The sequence below is a fragment of the Danio rerio genome, chromosome 18 (assembly GCF_052040795.2).
Source record: "Danio rerio strain M-AB ecotype USA chromosome 18, GRCz13ab, whole genome shotgun sequence".
Classification (NCBI taxonomy): Eukaryota; Metazoa; Chordata; class Actinopteri; order Cypriniformes; family Danionidae; genus Danio; species Danio rerio.
Genome location: NC_141038.1, coordinates 9537853 through 9558641, shown reverse-complemented (window position 1 = coordinate 9558641; position 20789 = coordinate 9537853). Strand labels below are relative to the sequence as shown.

The 20789-nt window shown below is 35.7% G+C and overlaps 1 protein-coding gene across 3 annotated transcripts; it reads right to left on the bottom strand.

Moving 5' to 3' along the window:
• Positions 1-32: 32 nt before the first annotated feature.
• cpt1b (carnitine palmitoyltransferase 1B (muscle)) lies at positions 33-20695 on the bottom strand. 3 transcript variants are annotated; one of them, XR_015514255.1, is made up of 19 exons: positions 20375-20695; positions 19245-19406; positions 18398-18537; positions 17468-17639; positions 17275-17376; positions 15044-15181; positions 14872-14949; positions 14512-14619; positions 14332-14416; positions 13716-13989; positions 11581-13632; positions 9436-9541; positions 9238-9354; positions 8053-8217; positions 7314-7448; positions 6324-6476; positions 4375-4488; positions 4193-4285; positions 33-424 (listed from the first exon to the last, which is right to left on the bottom strand). XR_015514255.1 is itself a non-coding variant. In NM_001328192.1 (19 exons), the coding sequence occupies exons 2-19, from the start codon at positions 19383-19385 to the stop codon at positions 341-343; spliced, it is 2313 nt and encodes a 770-aa protein (NP_001315121.1). In that variant the 5' UTR covers positions 19386-19406; positions 20375-20686; the 3' UTR covers positions 38-340. The 3 variants fall into 3 exon arrangements, 1 of the variants encoding a protein (NP_001315121.1); XR_015514254.1 differs by having other exon boundaries at positions 8053-8306; positions 9144-9354; positions 11581-11766; positions 13794-13989; NM_001328192.1 differs by having other exon boundaries at positions 38-424; positions 11581-11766; positions 13794-13989; positions 20375-20686.
• Between the last annotated feature and the right edge of the window lie 94 nt (positions 20696-20789).

The following is a 20789-nucleotide window of genomic DNA, read 5'->3' as shown; positions in this document are numbered from 1 at the left end:
TGTGTATCTGATGGATTTTAAGACAAAGGCACTTGTATGTCACTTTTTAGAAGTTTATTTAAGTGCAGAGCATAATGCACAAATTAAATATTTACAACCATTTGCTACACACTGAAATATTTACAATTAAATACAGTACATTTTTACACTTCATCCCCAGCATAAATCTGATTTATCTAAGTGCACTAATTCGCTAGGCTTGTTACTTGCTTTAAATAACTGCAACATATTTACACATGTATTTAATGCTGTCACAGCTTAAAGGCTGCTATTTGTGGTGTTTGTGACTGCTAACTGGTGCTGGAGCAGCTTTTGAGCTGAAGCTTCTTGGTTTACGGAGTCACATCTTCTTCTCTTTTTGGTTGAATAGAGCTCTTATGTCCTGCATGGCCTGTCTGATGTTCTGCCCAAAGCGGAAAGAATCCTGAGGACACAAAAGCCAAAGATAGACAGAGGCAGAGTTAGATTCAGATAGTGATAGTACTAAATCATCATTTATAAAATGAACAGATCAAATGCTTGATTCTGATTGGCTGAGTCTCATTCCAAGTATAATTTCTCCCCGACTGCGTTGATGTTGCTGCAGTTTCATGCATTATGTATTTCTGCCAAATTAACTTTAGTTTTTATTTAATGAATTGGAGTGACCTCTGCTGGCTTTTAGTGATGGGAAGTTCGGATCATTTTACTGACTCGGATCTTTGAGTCTCGTTCATCAAGATGAACGAATCTTTTTTTCATTTCGTTCATTTGGTTCAATTGCCAAAATATTATTATTAAAATGTTATGAATTGCTTCCAAACACATCTACAACTAGCCCAAAAGGTTGATTGCACGACAAATAAGTCCTAAATAGAATACTATAAGAAGGAGAAAATAATAATTCAATGTTTACCTGCTCTTTTGTCTATGAAGGCATTTTTGTCTCTTTGCTCAGCTCACCTCTTCATGTCTTCAAATGTCAGGGGTTCATTCACGTTACACTGACAGTCACATATAATCTTAATCAATGCACAGTCTAAGCCGATAGGAGCCATGATCGTTCGTTCATCATGTGACAGAATGACTCAAACCCGAGGACTCGAGAGATGAACGGATCAACTTTTTCCGGCTCTAAATGCATATGATTGGCCCGTGATGAACGAATGACTCAGACCCTATGGAGGACTTGAGAGATGAACGGATCAAAACTTTTTCCGGCTCTAAACGCATATGATTGGCCCGTGATGAACGAGTGATTTAGACCTGATAGAGGACTCGAGAGATGAACAGATCAAAACTTTTTCTGGCTCTAAACACATATGATTGCCCATGATGAACGAATGACTCAGACCCGATATAGGACTTGAGAGGTGAGCGGATCAATTCTTTTTCCGGCTCTAAACGCATATGATTGGCTTCTGCCAATGTGATGAAGACTTGAAATTAACGATACTACCTGCACACATGTGCGCACGCGCGGATGAACGAATCACTCCCTGAGAGGACTCGTAGTTCCCGAGTCATATTGAAGATTCGTTCAAAATGACTGAATCGTTCATGAACGACCCATCACTACTGGCTTTATGTCTACATCATTTAGGCCTATGTTTAATCAGATCAAAGCATGTCTATAGTCCAGCGCAGAGCGCGTTAGTTGTGCGCCTCGCTTACACATTGCTCAAAACACGCAGGATGTACAGCAATACACAAATATCTTTACAAATGAAGAATTAAAGGATTAAAATATTACACATTTTTTTATTTTCTAGCCTACGTAAATATAAAAACCATACTTTCAAGCCTTCTTCATCTCGGGGGCTTTTTCAGTTTATTAATGACAATTTGCTTTTGTATAATGTTATTATTATTACCAGTATTATTTATTAAATGCATATTTATATTTGTTTTATTAAAAAACAAGCTTGGATTGGTCCACCTGTCAGGTTTTAGACCATATGGGGCACAGCATGTGTATTAGGATAAAACTCAGGTTTTTGAACACACTTCGTTATTATTGTTCATTATTTCGTTTGCTGGAAATTAAAACTGAATTTAGAAATAGTTTTGAAACAAACCTTTGTGCTTAATAAACGTTAATTAATCATGTATAGGCTAATGGATGTCTGTGTGTACAACACGTTTCCCTATCCACGAGAGTGAAAGTAAAGGAGGAGGCTCATCTCTCATTCTCTTACTGTGTATGGTGACCAAAATGGCCTTAAACGTCCAGCAGGCACAAGACGTCAACATGACGTTAGATTGATGTTGTACCTGTAGTGTGACGTTAAAACTCGACATCAGGCTGACATCAATGTCCAACATTCAACCTAAAATCAACCAAATATCAACGTCTAGTGATGTTACAGCTTGATGTCGTGTGGACGTTACCACTATGACGTCTGTCAGATGTTGGATTTTGGTTGCCATGCCTGATGAATAAATGTCAGTCTTTGACGTCAATGTGACATTGGTTTAAGATGTTGGATCGAAGTTGGATTTTAGTCACTTTCCAACACAGTCTAAAAACAACCAAATATCAACATAATTTATCGATGTTATTGGTGATCAAAATAAAAAATTGCCCCTAGTCACTGGCTAGACATTGAATTTTGGTCACATGATGTCACCTGACTTTTTTTCAGTGCATCTTTAACAAAAAAATCTTATTTTATTCCATTTAATACAACAATCTCTTGTTGCCATCTAATCGTATAACAATTAAACCTGCATTAGGCCAGCAATCATTATTAAAGGGGGCCTATTGTGTGGCAACAACCACAGACAGCCCTAAGTGAGAAGCAGCCGTTCACTATTAGAGTTTCTGTACCATACCGGCCAAAGATAATGTCAGCAACTAAGAGGCATTATATATGTGGGGTTTTAAGATTCACTTCTGCGCCACTTCTTTAAACATTTTCAGTTTATCACAGAGATAACTGTTTTGAATCTACCTCTACGTGAGCACAAAGGCGTCTGTATAGCTCAAAAAGAAAATTGGTGTGGGCTACTTTGAGCTGAAACTTCACATACACACTCTAGGGACATCAGAAACTTATTTTACATCTTGTAAAAAGGGGCATAATAGGTCCTCTTTAATACTGTGGGAATATCTAATCTATTACCTGTGCTTCCAATAAAAAAAGGTCAGGAGAGGTTTTTCGGATTTTGGTCACTTTCCAACACAACCTAAAATCAACCAAATATCATCGTCATTTGCTTTTTATGACGCAATACTCACTACTCTTGAGTACTTTTGAAGGGGCTAGTGTTTACTCATACTTTAAGAAATATTTACAACAGATACTTTTACTCGCACTACTTTTGTAGGCAAGTAATGGTACTTTTACTTAAGTATGATTTTTCAGTACTCTTTCCACCACTGCTGAAGAATAAGCAATAAACATAACTGAGTGTTTTACTGTGGTTGTTTACAGTGGACAGCTGATTCACAAACACATTTATATTATTCACATTCTCAGTTTTCTGATATTTTATTTCTATAGATATTTTATTATGAACATAAAAATATTCAAATTAAATGAAATAGAATAATAATGTTGTATGTGACTTAATAATCAAACGAAATCATTATAAAATGTACAATTGCAAAAATAGGACTGCATTTTAACTCAGTATTATTAGATTTTGAATTTATTTGTAACATTATAAATTAAAAGGTAGTACAGATATCAAATTAAATCCTCCCAAAAGCAGTGGCGCCCCAGAAAATGTTCTCTGGGGTGGCTAAAAGAGGCCGCACCAAATCTTGGAGTGGCACAAAAAAAAAAAATTATGAATGCAATATAATGTTATATTTTTGTTTCTGGTAAATGAAATGATGTGGTTTCAATTAATTTAATTAAATACTCTTGAAACATTTTAATTTATGCCTAAAAAAATCAATAAATTCAATAAAATAAAATCAGCTATGTCAGTTGCACCAATCAGTCCACAATAATTTAGTGGCTGCTATTTATTTATTTATTTATTTATTTATTTATTTATTTATTTATTCATTTATTAAAAATAATATTATGCTCTTAAAACAGAACGTTAATGCCAGTTAATATGGACGCTGATATAGTTGCTGGTGTTCTTTTTGTATGAACGAGTCATTAACAAGATATAGATATTTGAATAGTGTGTTGCTGTCACGATCATCTGTTACCATCAAAATGTGTGTAAAATATTAACACTGAAATCCTCTTACCGTCTCAGGACTGGAGAACTTGCTGGAAATGTGGAATGTAATGAGATTCTCGCCGACAATGATGTAAGAAACACCATAACCGTCATCTGCAACCTGTTTTAAGAGTTGTACGGTCATTTACTATAGATGTTGTTGTAAATAATGACACATTGTGTACTGCAGGGGGCTGTAGAGAGACTCACAGGCCCAAAGCCTCCTCCAGCTGACACATATTTAGGAAACTTCTGAGTGTCAATGAGATTGAGCTGCTGTTGGGGAGTTTGACTGGTGGAGAGACGCCAGGGCTCTGACAAAACCTATGAAAAGAAGGTGTGTTTGGGTTTTACAAGATATGGTAAACTGATATTGAAATGTCATTGTAGGGCACAATATTGGAAAAATCTGACATTGCAAATTTTTGTTTGCTAAGATATGAATATATTTCACCAGATGATTTGAATAGCTCTATTCGGGAGGATTTCATTAATTTAGATGTTCAAGTGCTTTTCTATGCAGTGCATCTCCATAAAAGTGATTACTTTTAGTAATTGTGGAACAGACATCACTACTTGATATACACATTTATACACACTTTTTTGATTAATGCTTAAAGAACAACATTTAGGACAATACAAAAGAAATGGAAAAATAAAAAATAATTCAGGGGTGTACAGAACAAAACATATAAGACAATGTGTAAGTAAACATACTAACAGAGAAAGGCCTTGTGAGATTATAAAAAAGCGGTTTTGATGGCTTTTTTATTAGTGCTTGGCTTTATGTTGTTTGTATAATGTTTTAATTCAATTAGTATAGCAGGATAAAATGTTTTTTGGCTATTAAATTAGCATCTGTAAATATGGAACTTTGTAAATATTATCAAAAGGCTAATAACATAAGCTTCCTTCTCTACTTTTATATACATATACACATATAACGTTGTATATAGTAATATACCTGCACATACACTTGTCAATTTGTACATTTGCATTCACTACTTCTATTTTTAAAAGTATATTTATTATGTGTTTTTATTATCTGTCTTTATTCTGTTGCATTGTAGAAGCTCTGTAATGAAAACAAATACCTTTTATGTGTGAACATACCTGGCAATAAAGCTCTTTCTTTTTGATTTTTTTTCTAAATTCTAATAAATTACAAGCTTTATTTACAAATATAATCAAATACAACAGAGCAAAAATAAAACTGAAATAGTGCTTTATGGATTTCTGGGGAGTGCAACAGTCAGGGTTTCTGCGGGGTCTTAAAATGTCTTAAATCTCAAAATCAGAATTTTAAGTCTTAAAAAGTCTTACATTTACTGAAATATTGTGTTGCATGTCTTTTTTAAACAGGTCTTAATTTGTTTCGTTCATGTATTGCTACCAAATCTGACCAAAACCCATTTAATCACCAACAATCATCTCAATAAAACTTTAAACCTTTTGTTTAATTTTATTCAATATTTTATTTAATTTAATTTTTACTCTATTTTTCATAAATAATTTTCCTTACAATAACATTTGTTTAAAAGTGCTCCATGTATTTACTGCTGAGGACACCGACCTGGACAGATTGTTTACACACATTTAGTTTACCATAGTCTTTAAAACTTTTAAAACATTTGTTTAATTATTTTTTTTAAGTTACGTTGGGAAAAAAAGTGTATGGATACAAGTAGAACTTGCTTGTTTTCACAAAATATTTAAAATATTTTGCTAAGAAATAAAATCTAAAATATTTACATTTTTATTATTAAATCTTTATTGTATTATTAAATGTATTAAAGTATAAAAAAAAATTTTGATAGGGCAAATAAAAATCCTTTTCACCTGGGCCATTTTAAAAAAAATCCTTCGTCTTTAGCCCTTTATGGGTCTAAAATTCATAAGGCTCTTAAAAATGTCTTCAAGTCTTAAATTTAACTCCTAATTGAACAGTATTTAAATACAGAAATTGAACAATCAAACATCAAATAACATGGTCATCATTGTATGAATGATTCAAATATATATTATTTAATAATAACTTTATTTTTTAATCTTTAATTGAATCCTGCCATGTGACTATTGCTGATACACACATTGCAATATCAATGCTCAAACGGTACATTGTTAAGCCGTATGTCTTTCTATAACAGACTGCCACACACCTGTTTGAGGAAGGGAGAGTCTATGCCCATGACTTTGGACACAATGTAGAGGCAGAAGAGATGGCGGTCGATCCCAGCTCCTGTCATGGCCAGACGGTACATGTTCTGATGCTTCTCTGCTGCTTGTTTGAAGAGCGCTAACCTCTGCTCATTCTGGCAAAGGTAAAAGAGGACAATTTTATTCACAGAAATGTTCATTTATAAGTTTATACCACTGGTTAAGTGCTGATAAAAAAAAGACATTAGTGTGCGCACTTTTAAGAAAATCCTAAAGGCAGGTGCTTGATCAAGCCACACAAAATTGAATCAGCCCACTACCACTTTAGCTCTCTAAAGAAAATTCAATTGGACCACATTTTGACCTACAAGGTCTTCATCAGGTCTGATTCTCTTTAATGTTCCACTGAATGTTACAACAGTGGTCTTAATAGTACTCGAATATCAAAATGCTTTTCTTTTTTGAAATGCACAAATGAGAGTACAAAATAATGTGAATTAGCCATTAATTTAAAAGTTACTAATTGGTAGGGCCAGATGGAATCTGCGGATGTTTTTTGCTATTTCTGCAGAGAATTTTGGTAAAAATCTGCGGATTTCTGCGGAATTATTTTGGGAGTATCCAGCGGAGTATCATCACTTACACTTTAATATATTAAATAAAAAGTAATAAATTACTAAATAAAAACTGAATAAATTCCGATTTACACATTTACTCAAGTAAATAAACAGAATTTATAATGGGCTAAAAAACTGCAGAAATCTGCACAATTCTGTGGAAAATCTGCGGAAAATCTGTGGAATTCTGCACGCGCAGATTCCTTGTGGGCCTACTAATTGCTGGGATTGAAAGTACACAAGCATTTAAAGTGTACGACAACAGAATTGCAGTGTGTGCTTATATTAAATAGAAAGTTTGCTGGTGACGCTAATACAGTTATCGTTATAGCTGTCGTTTTACTGTGTGACTCCAGGATTGTGTGGTTTTCTCACCGTGGTTGTGTCATCCTCCATTGCTCTTACAAATGCTGTTGACTCGCAAGTGCACGATCTCACAGTTTCCGTCCTGCCCTCGCGGAACATTCGGGTCATGGAGGATTCGTAAGTCAGACAAAACTCCCCCTTGTCCTGCACCAGCAAAAACAAACTTCATTTAAACAGTTTGATCACCATAAACAGACACACATTTGCAGAGGAATAGATGCATATACAGATGAAGTCAGAATTACTCGCCCTCCTATTTATTTTTTCCCATTTTCTGGTCAAAGGAGAGATTTGTTCAATACATTTCTAAACATGATAGATTTAATAACTTATTTCTAATCACTGATTTATTTTAATTTGCCATGATGACAGTAAATAATATTTTACTAAATATTTTTCAAGATACTAGTATTCAGCTTAAAGTGACATTTAATGGCTTAAGTAGGTTAATTAGGCAAGTTAGGGTTATTAGGCAAGTCATTGCATAACGATGGTTTGTTTTGTGGACAAAAACAAATATTGCTTAAAAGGGCTAATAATATTCACCTTAAAATGGTTTAAGAACTGCTTTTATTCTAGCTGGAATAAAACAAATAAGAATTCCTCCAGAAGAAAAAATATTATAGGAAATGCTGTGAAATATTCCTTTCTCTGTTAAACATCATTTGGGAAATATTTGAAAAAGAAAACAAAATCACAAGAGGGCTAATCATTTTGACTTCAACCATACACGTGACTTGACTTATACCCTATATTGAGCTAGTTGCAGTGCCAGCTGGATAAAAGCATCCGGACTTGTTCTGCATTTCTTTATCAGGCCCTTTCCAAACTCATTAAACAAGCAGCCGTGGAAATCCACATCATCAGCGATTCCCTTTGCAATCCTATAGGAGCCTTCGATAATCTCCTGGCACTGGAAGAGACATAATCCACTTTAATCAGATATCAAAATACACTATCTGTCTTGTCGCCTATCCAAGTTTTAGGAACACAAATAATAACCTGACTTCTAGTTGATTATTTGTTATCAGAAGTGGCTTATATGAAAGGCAAAGACCTCTAGATTACACTTATTTCACCGAAATAAAATGATCATGCCTTGATTTTTTAAATTATTTTATTAGGACAGTAAGGTCTGACTTTGCTTAGACAAAAGTCTCGTCACTGAACAGAAATAATGTCCAGTGTTGAATATAAAGTCATGCTGCTGTGGAAAAAGACTTAATATTGTGTATGACTGCCATGAGCTTGGAGGACTGCATCCATACATCTCTGCAGTGACTCCAATTACTGTATTAATAAAGTCATCCCGAATGGCAAAAGCGTTCATGCAGGACTTCCAGAGTTCATCAAGATTCTTTGAATTGATCTTCAATGTTTCCCTCTTCATCTTACCTCAGACATGCTCAATAATGTTCATGTCTGGTGACTGGGCTGGCCAATCCTGGAGCACCTTGACCTTCTTTGCTTTCAGGAACTTTGATGTGGAGGCTGAAGTATGAGGAGCGTTATCCTGTTCTAGAATTTGCCCTCTCCTGGTTTGTAATGTAAGGGGCAGCACAAATGTCTTGACACCTCAGGTTGTTGATGTTGTCATACACTCTGCAGATCTCTCGCACACCCCCATACTGAATGTAACTCCAAACCATGATTTTTCCTTTATCAAAATTGTCTGATTTCTGTATGAATCTTGGGTCCATGCTGGTTCCAGTAGGTCTACTGCAGTATTTGTGATGATTGGGATGCAGCTCAACAGATGATTGATCAGAAAAATCTACTTTCTGCCACTTTTCCAAATGATCAACTAGAAGTCAAGTTATTATTTGTTGCTTTCATAACTGGGATCCACGACAAGACTTTTATTAGGTAGTGTAAACAAGAAACATGCATTAGTCTGAGTTTAAATCTTCCAACTTTGAAATGTAATTCACACCGCTTTTGGGATGTCCCACTGTAATCTGGTAGGGGGTGCCAGGGTTTTGTTGACATCTCCTTTGCAATGTCCCTCTGCTGTGTATCCCAGATGGAAACAATCTGTGGCCAAAACATACTGCACAGAATGTTGAAATAGATGTTCATACATACTGGCCAAAACTATCATTTTTAATATATCATGAATAGTTGTGTTTACCTCCCACATGTGTCCAATGATAGGAGAGTCAGCCCATGAATGCTCAGTGTTGACACCCATTTTACCGTTCTTGTACACAATCAAATTGAAGGATTTATCAAACCACCTGGAATGAAATATTTGAGATAGAGCTTCAGTAAATGTTACTTTATTTGTGTTTATGTGGTTTAAATGCTGATGGTCACCACTAAGACACAATGTTATTAACCCTTTAACTACTCCACCAAGAAAAAAAAACCTCCTAATGTCACTATTTAACACACTTAATGCAGTTCTTTCAACACATCTCATGATTTCTCAAATATCAGTCTCAATTAAATTGTTGATATGTCGGTTTATGGTAAAAGTACCAGATTTAATACACATACTATAAAAAATCTGAAAATATAAACTGTATGATCAATTTATATAAAAAAATTGAAATATTTTTTAATACTAAATAACCTTCTTCTTTTTAAGTATTTCATAAAATATTTCAGATTTTCATTTAACATGCTTTCTTGTTTCTTGTTTTTTTTATTTATTTTTTTAACAATTAAATTAAAATCAAGTGTAGTAGTGTTTGTTTGATTTTTTGTTTGTTTGTTTTGTTTTTGTCTACCAACAATGCTGTGTGTGTAAGCCATTATTTAAAACAGCCATTCTTAAAATGACTTTAACAGTCGTTATTTAAAATGGTAAAAACAAGGTCAACTGTTTGGCAGAGGAGCAATCATAAATGTGTTATCATTAACTACTAAAATTACATTCATTCATTTTCTTTTGGCTTAGTTCTTTTATTCATCAGGGGTTGCCACAGCGGAATGAACCGGCAACTTATCCAGCACGTTTTACAAAGTGGAGCGGCGCATCCGGTATGTGACCCCCTATACACTACGGCCAATTTATTTTATTCAGTTCACCTATACCACATGTCTTTGGATTGTGGGGGAGACTGGAGCACCCGGAGGAAACACAAGACAACATAAGGAGAACATGCAAACTCCACACAAAAATGCCAGCTGGCCCAGCCGGGACTCGATCCAGTGACCTTCTTGTTGTGAGACAACAGTGGTAATTATTGAGCCACTATGTTGGCCTATTAAACTTATATAAAATCATAAAAAATAATAAAAATATATAATATTTCAGAATATAAAAAAATAATATTCTGAAATATTAAAATAATGAATGTTGCATTGACTGAAAAACAGGAGTGTTGGCAGATATGTATTGAAATAAGCTGACAATTGGTTTTATAGTTAACTAAAACCAAAGTTACGTAAGTTTAAATTAAACCAAAAATATGTTTTACATAAAAAACGGAAAAAAAAAACAACAACAACTAAACGACTTAAAGTAGTAAACTACTTATACAAAATAGAGGTTAAAATTAAAAAGAAATATGAAAAATTATAACTATTATAGCACAACTACATAGCAAAAGTACTAAACCAAACATTTTTAAAATAATACATAAAACATAAAATTATATGATATTAAAAATTGTATAATAGTAGTAAATATTACAATATAAAATAAAATAGAATACATTAATAATAAAAATCAAACAATAAAAATGCTAATATTATTCATTGATTAATTTTTCTTTGGCTTAGTTCCTTATTTATCAGGGGTCATCACAGCGGAATGAACCACCAACCATTCGAGCATATGTTTTACGCAATGGGTGCCCTTCCACCTGCAATCCGTTACTGGGAAACACTCATACACTCTCACATTCACACACATAAACTACGGCCAATTTAGTTTATTCATTTTCAGGGGTTTCCACAGCGGATTGAACCGCTAACTATTTCAGCATATGTTTTACGCAACGGATGCCCTTCCAGCTGTAACCCATTACTGGGAAACACCTATACACTCGCATTCACACACACACTCATACACTACGGCCAATTTAGTTTCTCCAATTCACCCATAGCTCATGTCTTTGTACTGTGGGGGAAACTGGAGCACCCAGAAGAAACCCAGGCGAACACGGGAAGAATATGCAAACTCCACACAATAATGCCAACCGGCCCAGCCAGCACTCAAACCAGGAACCTTCTTGTTGTGAGACGACAGTGCTAACCACATGCCGCCATGCTAATGTTAGTAATATTATATTAATAGTGTATAAATTAATGAATGAACTGTGCCTACCTATCATAGCACTTTCCATGCAGTAGAGATTTGGCGTAGAGGTCCAAGGACCGTATGTTCTCCGGATCGTATCCATGTGCTTCATCATCCAGGGTCAGAAAAAACGCAGCTGTTTCAATGGCCTCCAGAGATGCCCGGTTGACACCCTCACCAAAATACTTCAAACGAGCCCTGGCCCAAGGAACTCTGGATGTGTGTTAAAGAGGAAGGTTACATTCATCAATTACTCATCCTCATATTGGTCTAAACTTGTGGGACTTTTTTCTGCTGTCCATATCACTGCACTTACAAATGATAGGAAAGCCTCCAGAGCTAAAATTTAGCATTCAATTCAACATGCAGTAAATAGTCAACCAATACAAACATACCTGTCCAGTCATCTGACCAGTCAGAGTAGGCTCTCTGTAAGGTTGGGTTTACAGAGACTTGATTCTTGAACTCATCTGACATTAGCTATGTTTACACCCAAAGATGCAAATTAGACTTATGCACAAACTAGAAATTTGCATAAAACATTTGTGAATAAAGCACCGTTGCCATCCAATGAGTCAATGGTAACAAAATCATCACTTCCATCCTGATAAACTAAAAGTACATTTGCTGTGGTGGGAGAAGCCACTGTGCACTGAAACAATAATATATAAGAAGGTATTACAATAAATGTTTTAATGTTACTTTACCTTATTTTAATATGTTAATTAGGTTTTAACTTCATTCATTTTCCTTCTGCCTATTGGCTTTCCTTAGGGCTTAGTCCCTTATTTATCAGGGGTTGCCACAGTGTAAAGAACTGCCAACTATTCCGGCATATGTTTACACAGCGGGTGCCCTTCCAGCCATTGAAACCCCAGTACAGAGAAAGACTCATACACTCTCACATTCACTCAAACACTATGGCCAATTTTGTTCACTCAATTCATCTATAGCGCATGTGTTTCGACTGAAACCGGAGCACCCGGAGGAAACCCACACGAACACAGGGAAAACATGCACATCTCCACACAGAAATGCCAACTGGCCCAGCTGGAACTTGATCCAGCAGCCTTCTTGCTGTGAGGTGACAGTGCTAACCAGTGAGCCGCCCTAGGTTTAAACAATTTATTATAATTTTTTTTTTACAAAGTTTAACTTAATTTTAGTCCATTTGATTGATGTATGTTAAGTTGACTTAAAGTTCACATTTTTTAATTTCCATAAACTTGCATCTCTGTGGGTTTGCAGAGCAAGTGAGATTGTCTGTGGGAGTGTTGGCAGTTCTCGCGAACAAAGAATCAGCAGTAGCCTACGAAACAGGTAAACGAGAGACAATTATCCACAGGTTAATCAATCATGAATATTTGGTTATCTTGGGTGGATATAAAAGAAGTGTAAACGGATGATAATTATAGTAAAAATAAAAGTGTTGCCAAATATACTTGGGTGGGCGTTAATATACCTGGGCAATCTGCCGAAGTAAAGTCTATGTGGGAAGCACTGAGATTGAACATAAAATAATTAAGTTGTCCCCCAAAAAACTAAAGAATTGTGTTGTTTAAGTTTTAAACAAGGTCAAGAGGATCATGTGATGATTACTTGCAGCTGGCCCCGCATTATTCAATCTATGATTCGCTAATCAGACGATTCCAAAGCCAGTATAAATACCTTAAGTTCCATATAACAGCCATCTTCGTTTTGAAAAATCCCCCCTTCCACCCCTACTTCTCCTCCTTTCTTAAATGGGTGGCACAGTGGCCCAGTGGTAAACACTCACAGCAAGAACGTCACTGGTTCTAGTCCTTACCAAGCCAGCCAACGTTTCTGTGCGGAGTTTACACATTCTCCCCGTGCTCACATGGGTTTCCCCTGGGTTCCCCGGTTTCCTCTCACCATCCAAAAACATGCATCTTAAGTTAATTGATTAATCCAAATCGACACCATAGACATGCTCCTAGTAAGTAGTTATCTCTGAAGAGCAATCACTATCTGTTCATTAGCTACTACAGCAGGGGAGTTCTCGAGATCTACCTGAGCTCAAACTCCCCTCTCGCCTTGCAAACGGGAGGGAGCCCCGGGCTCGAGGATCTTATGAGCTCAGGGCTCTCTCCCGGGACAGCATGCCAAACAAGCTTACTATCAATCATCAGATTAGGGTGAACTCTTCAAATAAGTAGTCAGAACAAGTAGCAAAAAAATATTTTTGAGCGCACACAGCTGCAGGAATACATCATCTTCACCTGTTTCCAGCAGTCAGTGAAGGCAGCTTGAGCTCTCCAGGTTGAGGTTCAGACTTGTCATCTAGGATTCGTTGAAACTGGAGCTCCAGCTCTGAGGGCCAAAGGTGGCGGCCACCGTAGTACAACCAGACCTTAAACAAACGGCCACGATGGTACACAACCAAGTGCTTTCTGTCCTTCAGATGCTGCACGAAGTCTGAGCATAAACAAGGCAGTGTGAGAAAACCATCATGGTGTGAATAAACAATCCTAAAAGGGATAGTTCACCCACAAATGAATGTCATCATCTACTCACTCTTCACTTTATCCAAACCTCAATTGTTTTGAACACAAAAGAAGATACTTTGAAGAATGTTGGACATCATTACCTATTGACTTTGATGTTGGTGGCTACCATTTTCCAACATTCTTCAAAATATTTTCTTTTGTGTTAAATAGAAAAAGAAACTTGTAAAGAATCACTTAAGGGATAGTAAATGGTGAGTAAATTAGATATTTTGGGGTGAATTGTCTTTTAATCTACTTAAACTGTCATTACCAGTCTCAATGCCAGGGATACGTGTGGTGTTGAACATCCTCTCATACTGAAAAGAGCACATGGGGACAATCCCAAGAGCTCTCAGCTGAGAATAGAGAGTGGCGAACAAGTTTGAAAAGAAGCTTCATATTTATTTCTGTGTGCTATTTCAGTGTTTTAGTATTTTGCATGTGTCTGTACCGGGGTAAGCTCTCCTCGCTCCAGCTTACGGCGATACTGCAGCATAGCATGAACTACATTTCCAGCGCGTGCAGCCTGCCGATATGTGGGGATTACATACAGCAAATCCTGACAGATAGAGAACGAGAGTTGTGGATATAGACTTTACATAAGACAGTACAGTTTTTACATAAGGCTATGCATTAAATAATTGCTTGAAAGTTTACCATTTTTTTACATAGTTATTAAGCAGGTGTCACCGTTTGGCTGTGTTATTCATAATTATAATTTAGACTTAAAGTCAGCATGAAACAAAAGTTGTGGTAGTCTTTTATTCCTTACTGTGATATAAATTCATGTCTGATTTGATTTCATATTCACCATAGTGTAGAAGTTGCTGTTGACCATGATGGGGTCTCGTCCTCTGAGGTAGATATACTCCTCCCACCAGTCACTCACCTGTTAGCACACCTTTATTTAGTTTGCAGCATTTAATAGAGTGTTTTCCATTAATTTGTGGTACTGTAATGCTTAAAATGCTTTGTTTACTTACATAATTGGTGGCCCACCAGGATTTGAGTTTTAGGTGTTTCTGTAATTTGGGGGCAGGATCCTTTTTGAAGTCATTAGCAACAGTCTCCATCTGTTTATACTGCTCATCATCCAGAAGAGGTCGAACTGATTCTAGATACTAACATAATGAAGCGAAGGAATTATTTGAGGGAAGATGGCCAAAGCAGAGAGCAATTTTAAGCAGACATTTATAATATTCCAAATCAAAAGCAAAGGAGGGCGACATGGTGGCTCAGTGGTTAGCATTGATGCCTCACTGCAAGAAGGTCACTGGTTCAAGTCCCAGCTGGGTCAGTTGGCATTTCTGTGTGGAGTTTGCATGTTCTGTGTTGAATGGGTTTCCTCCGGGTGCTCCGGTTTCCCCCACAGTCCAAAGACATGTGGAATAAACTAAATTGGCCGTAGAGTATGTGTGTGAATGAGTGTGTATGGATGTTTCCCAGTACTGGGTTGCGGCTGAAAGGGCATCCACTGTGTAAAACATATGCTGGTTATTTGGCAGTTCATTCACGTGTGTTGACCCATGATGAATAAAGGGACTAAGCTGAAGAAAAATGAATGAATGAATGAAAAGCAATAGAAGAAAAAGTACATTTATATAGTTTTGTTTTCTTTATAACAAAAAACTTTAACTGTTTACAAATTTGATTTAAAATAAGTGTAGATTAAAACAACGCAGTCTCACGGCAATTCGTAACTTTTTGATTTAGTGGCTAATTCATATGAATTCGTACAAGCTAATTCATATAATTTAGTACGATTTGCTCATCACCCAATGACGGTTAGGTTTAGGGGCAGGTTGGGTGCCACGCACTCCTTTTTAAAATCATACATTTTCGAATGACTTAACTCTTTCAAATTTGTACGAATTAGCCACTAAACTGACCAAATGTAAAATATTTATATTTTCTGATTAAAACAGCACAAAAATGACTACTTACAGTGCTACTTAATTTAATAAGAATTTATTGTTTATAATATATATATATATATATATATATATATATATATATATATATATATATATATATATATATATATATATATATATATATATATAACAAACCATCGTTAAACAATAGATTTCCTAATTAACTTAGTTAAGCCTTTAAATGTCACTTTAAGCTCTATAGTAGTGTCTTGATAAATATCTAGTAAAATATATTATGTTCTGTCATCATGACAAAGTATTATAAAATAAATCAGTTATTAGAAATGAGTTATTAAAACAATTATGTTTAGAAGTGTGTGTCTGTGTGTGTGTGTGTCTGTGTGTGTGTGTCTGTGTGTGTGTGTGTGTGTGTTTGTGTGTGTGTGTGTGTGTGTGTGTGTGTGTGTGTGTGTGTGTGTGTGTGTGTCTTGAAACAATTCTGATTAACGTTTTGATCCACTTCACTTCAAATGTTGACTACTAATATATATATATATATATATATATATATATATATATATATATATATATATATAATATATATATATATGAATCATTCATTCATTCATTTTTTCATTCATTCATTCATTCATTCATACATTTTTTTTGGCTTAGTCCCTTTATTAATTTGGGGTTGCCACAGTGGAATGAACCGCCACTCGGAAACGCCCATACACTCCCATTCACACACATACACTACGGACAACTTATAATTAGCCTACACAATTCACCTGTACAACATGTCTTTGGACACTGGGGTAAACCAGAGCACCCAGAGGAAACCCGCGTGAACATGGGGAGAACATGCAAACTTCACACAGAAATGCCAACTGACTGCGACCTTCTTGCTGTGAGGGGATTGTGTTTTCCATTGCGCCATCTTGACGCCATCTAATTGTTCTAATTGACACTTGTTTTTGTTTACTACTTCAAGTAGTGTTTATTATTTTTACTAATGTTGGGAATAATGAATGAGGTTACGGGGGGAAATTTAGATACAGCGACTGCGTCATGTGTATCTCTTTAAATGGAAAATAGCAGCTGCTCCCCACCCTTTTTTCCAAAGGAGGGTGGAGCCATTGCAGCTTGTGCCTCAGTTACTCTAACAACAACAAACAAAACGTTCAACCTCTTGAGCAGACATGATTTAAATATCTAGTATTGTAAAATATACATTTCCCAGACAACAGCTTGTGTCCTAAAGAAAGTAAAAAGTGTAAAACAAATCACTTAATATCATGATAGTTTCTAAAAACTCAGGATAGCGGATAAAATTTTACCCTTCTGATCGTGTCATCAATAGATGGTACAGGCAGATGTGGCAGAGATCCCTGAAAGCTGTAGAGCAGAGGCCGGCGACCAGACAGCAGCTTTACAAGGCTCTAAAAAAAGAGAGATTTATTCATGAATCGAACTATACTTTGTGAACTACACTCACTGGATTTTAATCATTATATTTATTGATGGACGCACCAGCCAGACTTTAGTAGAGTAACTCATTTTGCCATGAGACTCAAAGATCCAGGCGTGATAGGACAGGAGAGCTTTGAGGAGGTATCGCAGCAGGAATATGACAGATAACCAGAGACCTGTGGCAAACAGGATGGCACTCAACACCGTCTGAGTCTGAACGGTCATAAACTCACTATACATGGGGAGAAAAGAGACATTTTTAGAACATTGCTTTAGAATACGTCCATAACAAGTCATTTGAATTAAAAAAAAAATATATATATATATTTATATTTATATATATATATATATATATATATATATATATATATATATATATATATATATATATATATAAACAAAATCATTTAATGTTTAATACAATAAAATAAAAGATATACAAAAAAATATTATATAAATATGAATATTAATGTACAGTTGAAATGAATTGATTGTACAGATTAATTAACGTATTCCATAAAAATATACAGCAAAAAAGAAAAAAAGGGTCCCTGACTGAGTAGTTGGCAAAAAATTATTTCAATGTGTAACGTGCTTCATCTGATGAAGCACAAATTCAACTGAATGAATCTGTAAATAGAAACCGAAGCTGCCAAATCCATTGCTTAACAGTAAATAAAATATATGTGTTGCCCAATCAGTACCGAGAACTGGTAATATCAGTTGTATTTATATTTTTGATCAAACATATCAGGCAAAATGATGTGGTCCAAGACCTACAATCCTTAACAAAACACTGATATTCACTGCCTAAATGTTTTCTCTTTATCAGAATTTTAACTTATTATACATTATAAATACAAAAATCAGTTTAAAAATCATTTGCATGCCATCTACACGGGTATTTTATGCACTAATCATCCATGTTCCCAGCTTTATGCATCTGTTTTTATCTAACATAGATCTTTCATAGATCTGCTGTTAATTTACCTCACTGGTAGAGATGTCTTGATTTTATCAATCGTGCCCATGGAGGGGTCGATCCTGGCATACATGGTGCTCATTATAGCAATAACTACAAATAACCAGCTTGAAGGACTGGCAGGGTAAACACCGGTCAGAACACTGTTCTGCTCAAAACAAGAAAAAGATGACTTTCATTAGATAGATAGCTAGTTGGATGGATGGATGGATGGATGGATGGATGGATGGATGGATAGATAGATAGATAGATAGATAGATAGATAGATAGATAGATAGATAGATAGATAGATAGATAGATAGATAGATAGATAGATAGATATGGATGGATGGATGGATGGATGGATGGATGGATGGATGGATGGATGGATGGATGGATGGATGGATGGATGGATAGATGGATGGATGGAATAATATAGCTAGATAGATAGATAGATAGATGGATGGATAGATAGATAGATAGATAGATAGATAGAAAGATAGATAGATAGATAGATAGATAGATAGATAGATAGATAGATAGATAGATAGATAGATAGATAGATAGATAGATAGATAGATAGATAGATAGATAGATATGGATGGATGGATGGATGGATGGATGGATGGATGGATGGATGGATGGATGGATGGATGGATAGATGGATGGAATAATATAGCTAGATAGATAGATAGATAGATGGATAGATAGATAGATAGATAGATAGATAGATAGATAGATAGATAGATAGATAGATAGATAGATAGATAGATAGATAGATAGATAGATAGATAGATAGATAGATAGATAGATAGATGGATGGATGGATGGATGGATGGATGGATGGAAGGAAGGAAGGAAGGATAGACATGAAACCTTAAAGCGGATGGCCCGTTTCTTCCATGATGTCACTCCAGATATGTAGATGTGTTTGAGAACTTCTCGACTCAACTGTAGGTCGATGCCATCAGGAGTGACGGTGAACTGAAATGCCACCGCCTGATGAGCTTCTGCCATTATACAGGCTTAAAGCACAGCCTGAGGAATGAGAAAGACCATAATAAACTATTTTTCAGAGTTTGAGCTGTGTTTGCACAGCATTTGATTTGGATAGCTGCTATAATGGCAACAGTGGAAAGATCTGGGCTACTAAGTGAAAGGTTATGTTTGAGGTGACCAATTTGTCAACAATTTCAGTTTAAATTGCATATTTACGTCACTCTGGATACAAGAATAAAGTAAATTCATAACTATTAAGTGAAGGATTAAGCTTGAAAGCTAGCATGGACTATTTATGAACTGGAGGATTGTTAAAATCAGTCAAAGTCCCTCCAGAAAGAACGCTACTTTATTAGACTTCTAGGTTGAAGATTCTGCTAAATGACAAAATGTGTGTATAAAACCTTTTTAGGAACCTATAGTGAACTTTGTCTGAAGGCGCAGAGTTCAGTTATGCTCTGACACTGTCAAGCTTATGTTTCTTTTTCCATGTCATATGACTGAGGCCAGAAGAAGTGGGCTAAAGTTCAGCAGTCAGAAATAACGTAGTAGGACATCTGAGAGGGTTGGGCTCTTATGTGATGAGGTTTCAGTGACACTGGCCAAAACACACGTGACCTCTGACGCATGACCGCGTAGATGAGGAGATTTATTTAAAATAGAATATGCATTGTATTATAAAAATAAAATATATACACATTTGACAAAAATCTACATCTCTATGACCGTGAATACTAATGTTTGTTGAGCACATAATAGCCAACAATATATTTATATATGTTAAAAAGCATTGAAAATAACAATGAACAGCATATTTAGGAATCTTTGGTAAAAAATAACTACCAAAATATTCTACAAAGACACCATTATACTTCCAAGTACTGTAAAAAAAAAGCTGTACAATTACACCGGCAATTAGACAAGACAGTCACTGATGCAACTAAACAACTATTTAGCTTAATCATAATTCAAAGTATCATCAAGATTTGAATAAGGCATGGCTTTACCTGCAGTGCAATGCGGGTGTAAAACAGCTCAAGTCAGATGAAAACTGAGGATGTCCAATTTTCTCTGGGAATGTCCTTTATGGAAGTCAACTGTTCTTAACTCTTATGCCCTTCAGTCGTCTCCTCTTGCAATCTCGGAGTTAGTCTGCTGCTCGGTGTCTAGATATCTACTCTTCTAGCTCTCCCTCCCTCACTGTTTTCCTTTATTTGCCAGTTCCCTGTTTTCTGTGACTGTTTGCTTTCTTGTACTCTCTGAACTACCTGTTGCATATTAGCTCTCATAAAAGCAGTCTCGTTCTGTGCATGTGTAACTGGACACTCTCAGGGCAGAGTTATGCGGGTGGCTGTACAGTCAGGACACACTGTATGATCAAACACAGGCCCGATTTTTAACAGTGCAGCTGGAAATATCCCA

Coding starts and splice junctions, on each gene's coding strand:
- cpt1b (NM_001328192.1), bottom strand. CDS start 19,385: ATGGCAGAAGCTCATCAGGCGGTGGCATTTCAGTTCACCGTCACTCCT. Junction 17,640..18,397: donor AAGACATCTCTACCAGTGAG/GTAAATTAACAG, acceptor CCCCATGTATAG/TGAGTTTATGACCGTTCAGA. Junction 15,182..17,274: donor TTGATGACACGATCAGAAGG/GTAAAATTTTAT, acceptor TCATTATGTTAG/TATCTAGAATCAGTTCGACC.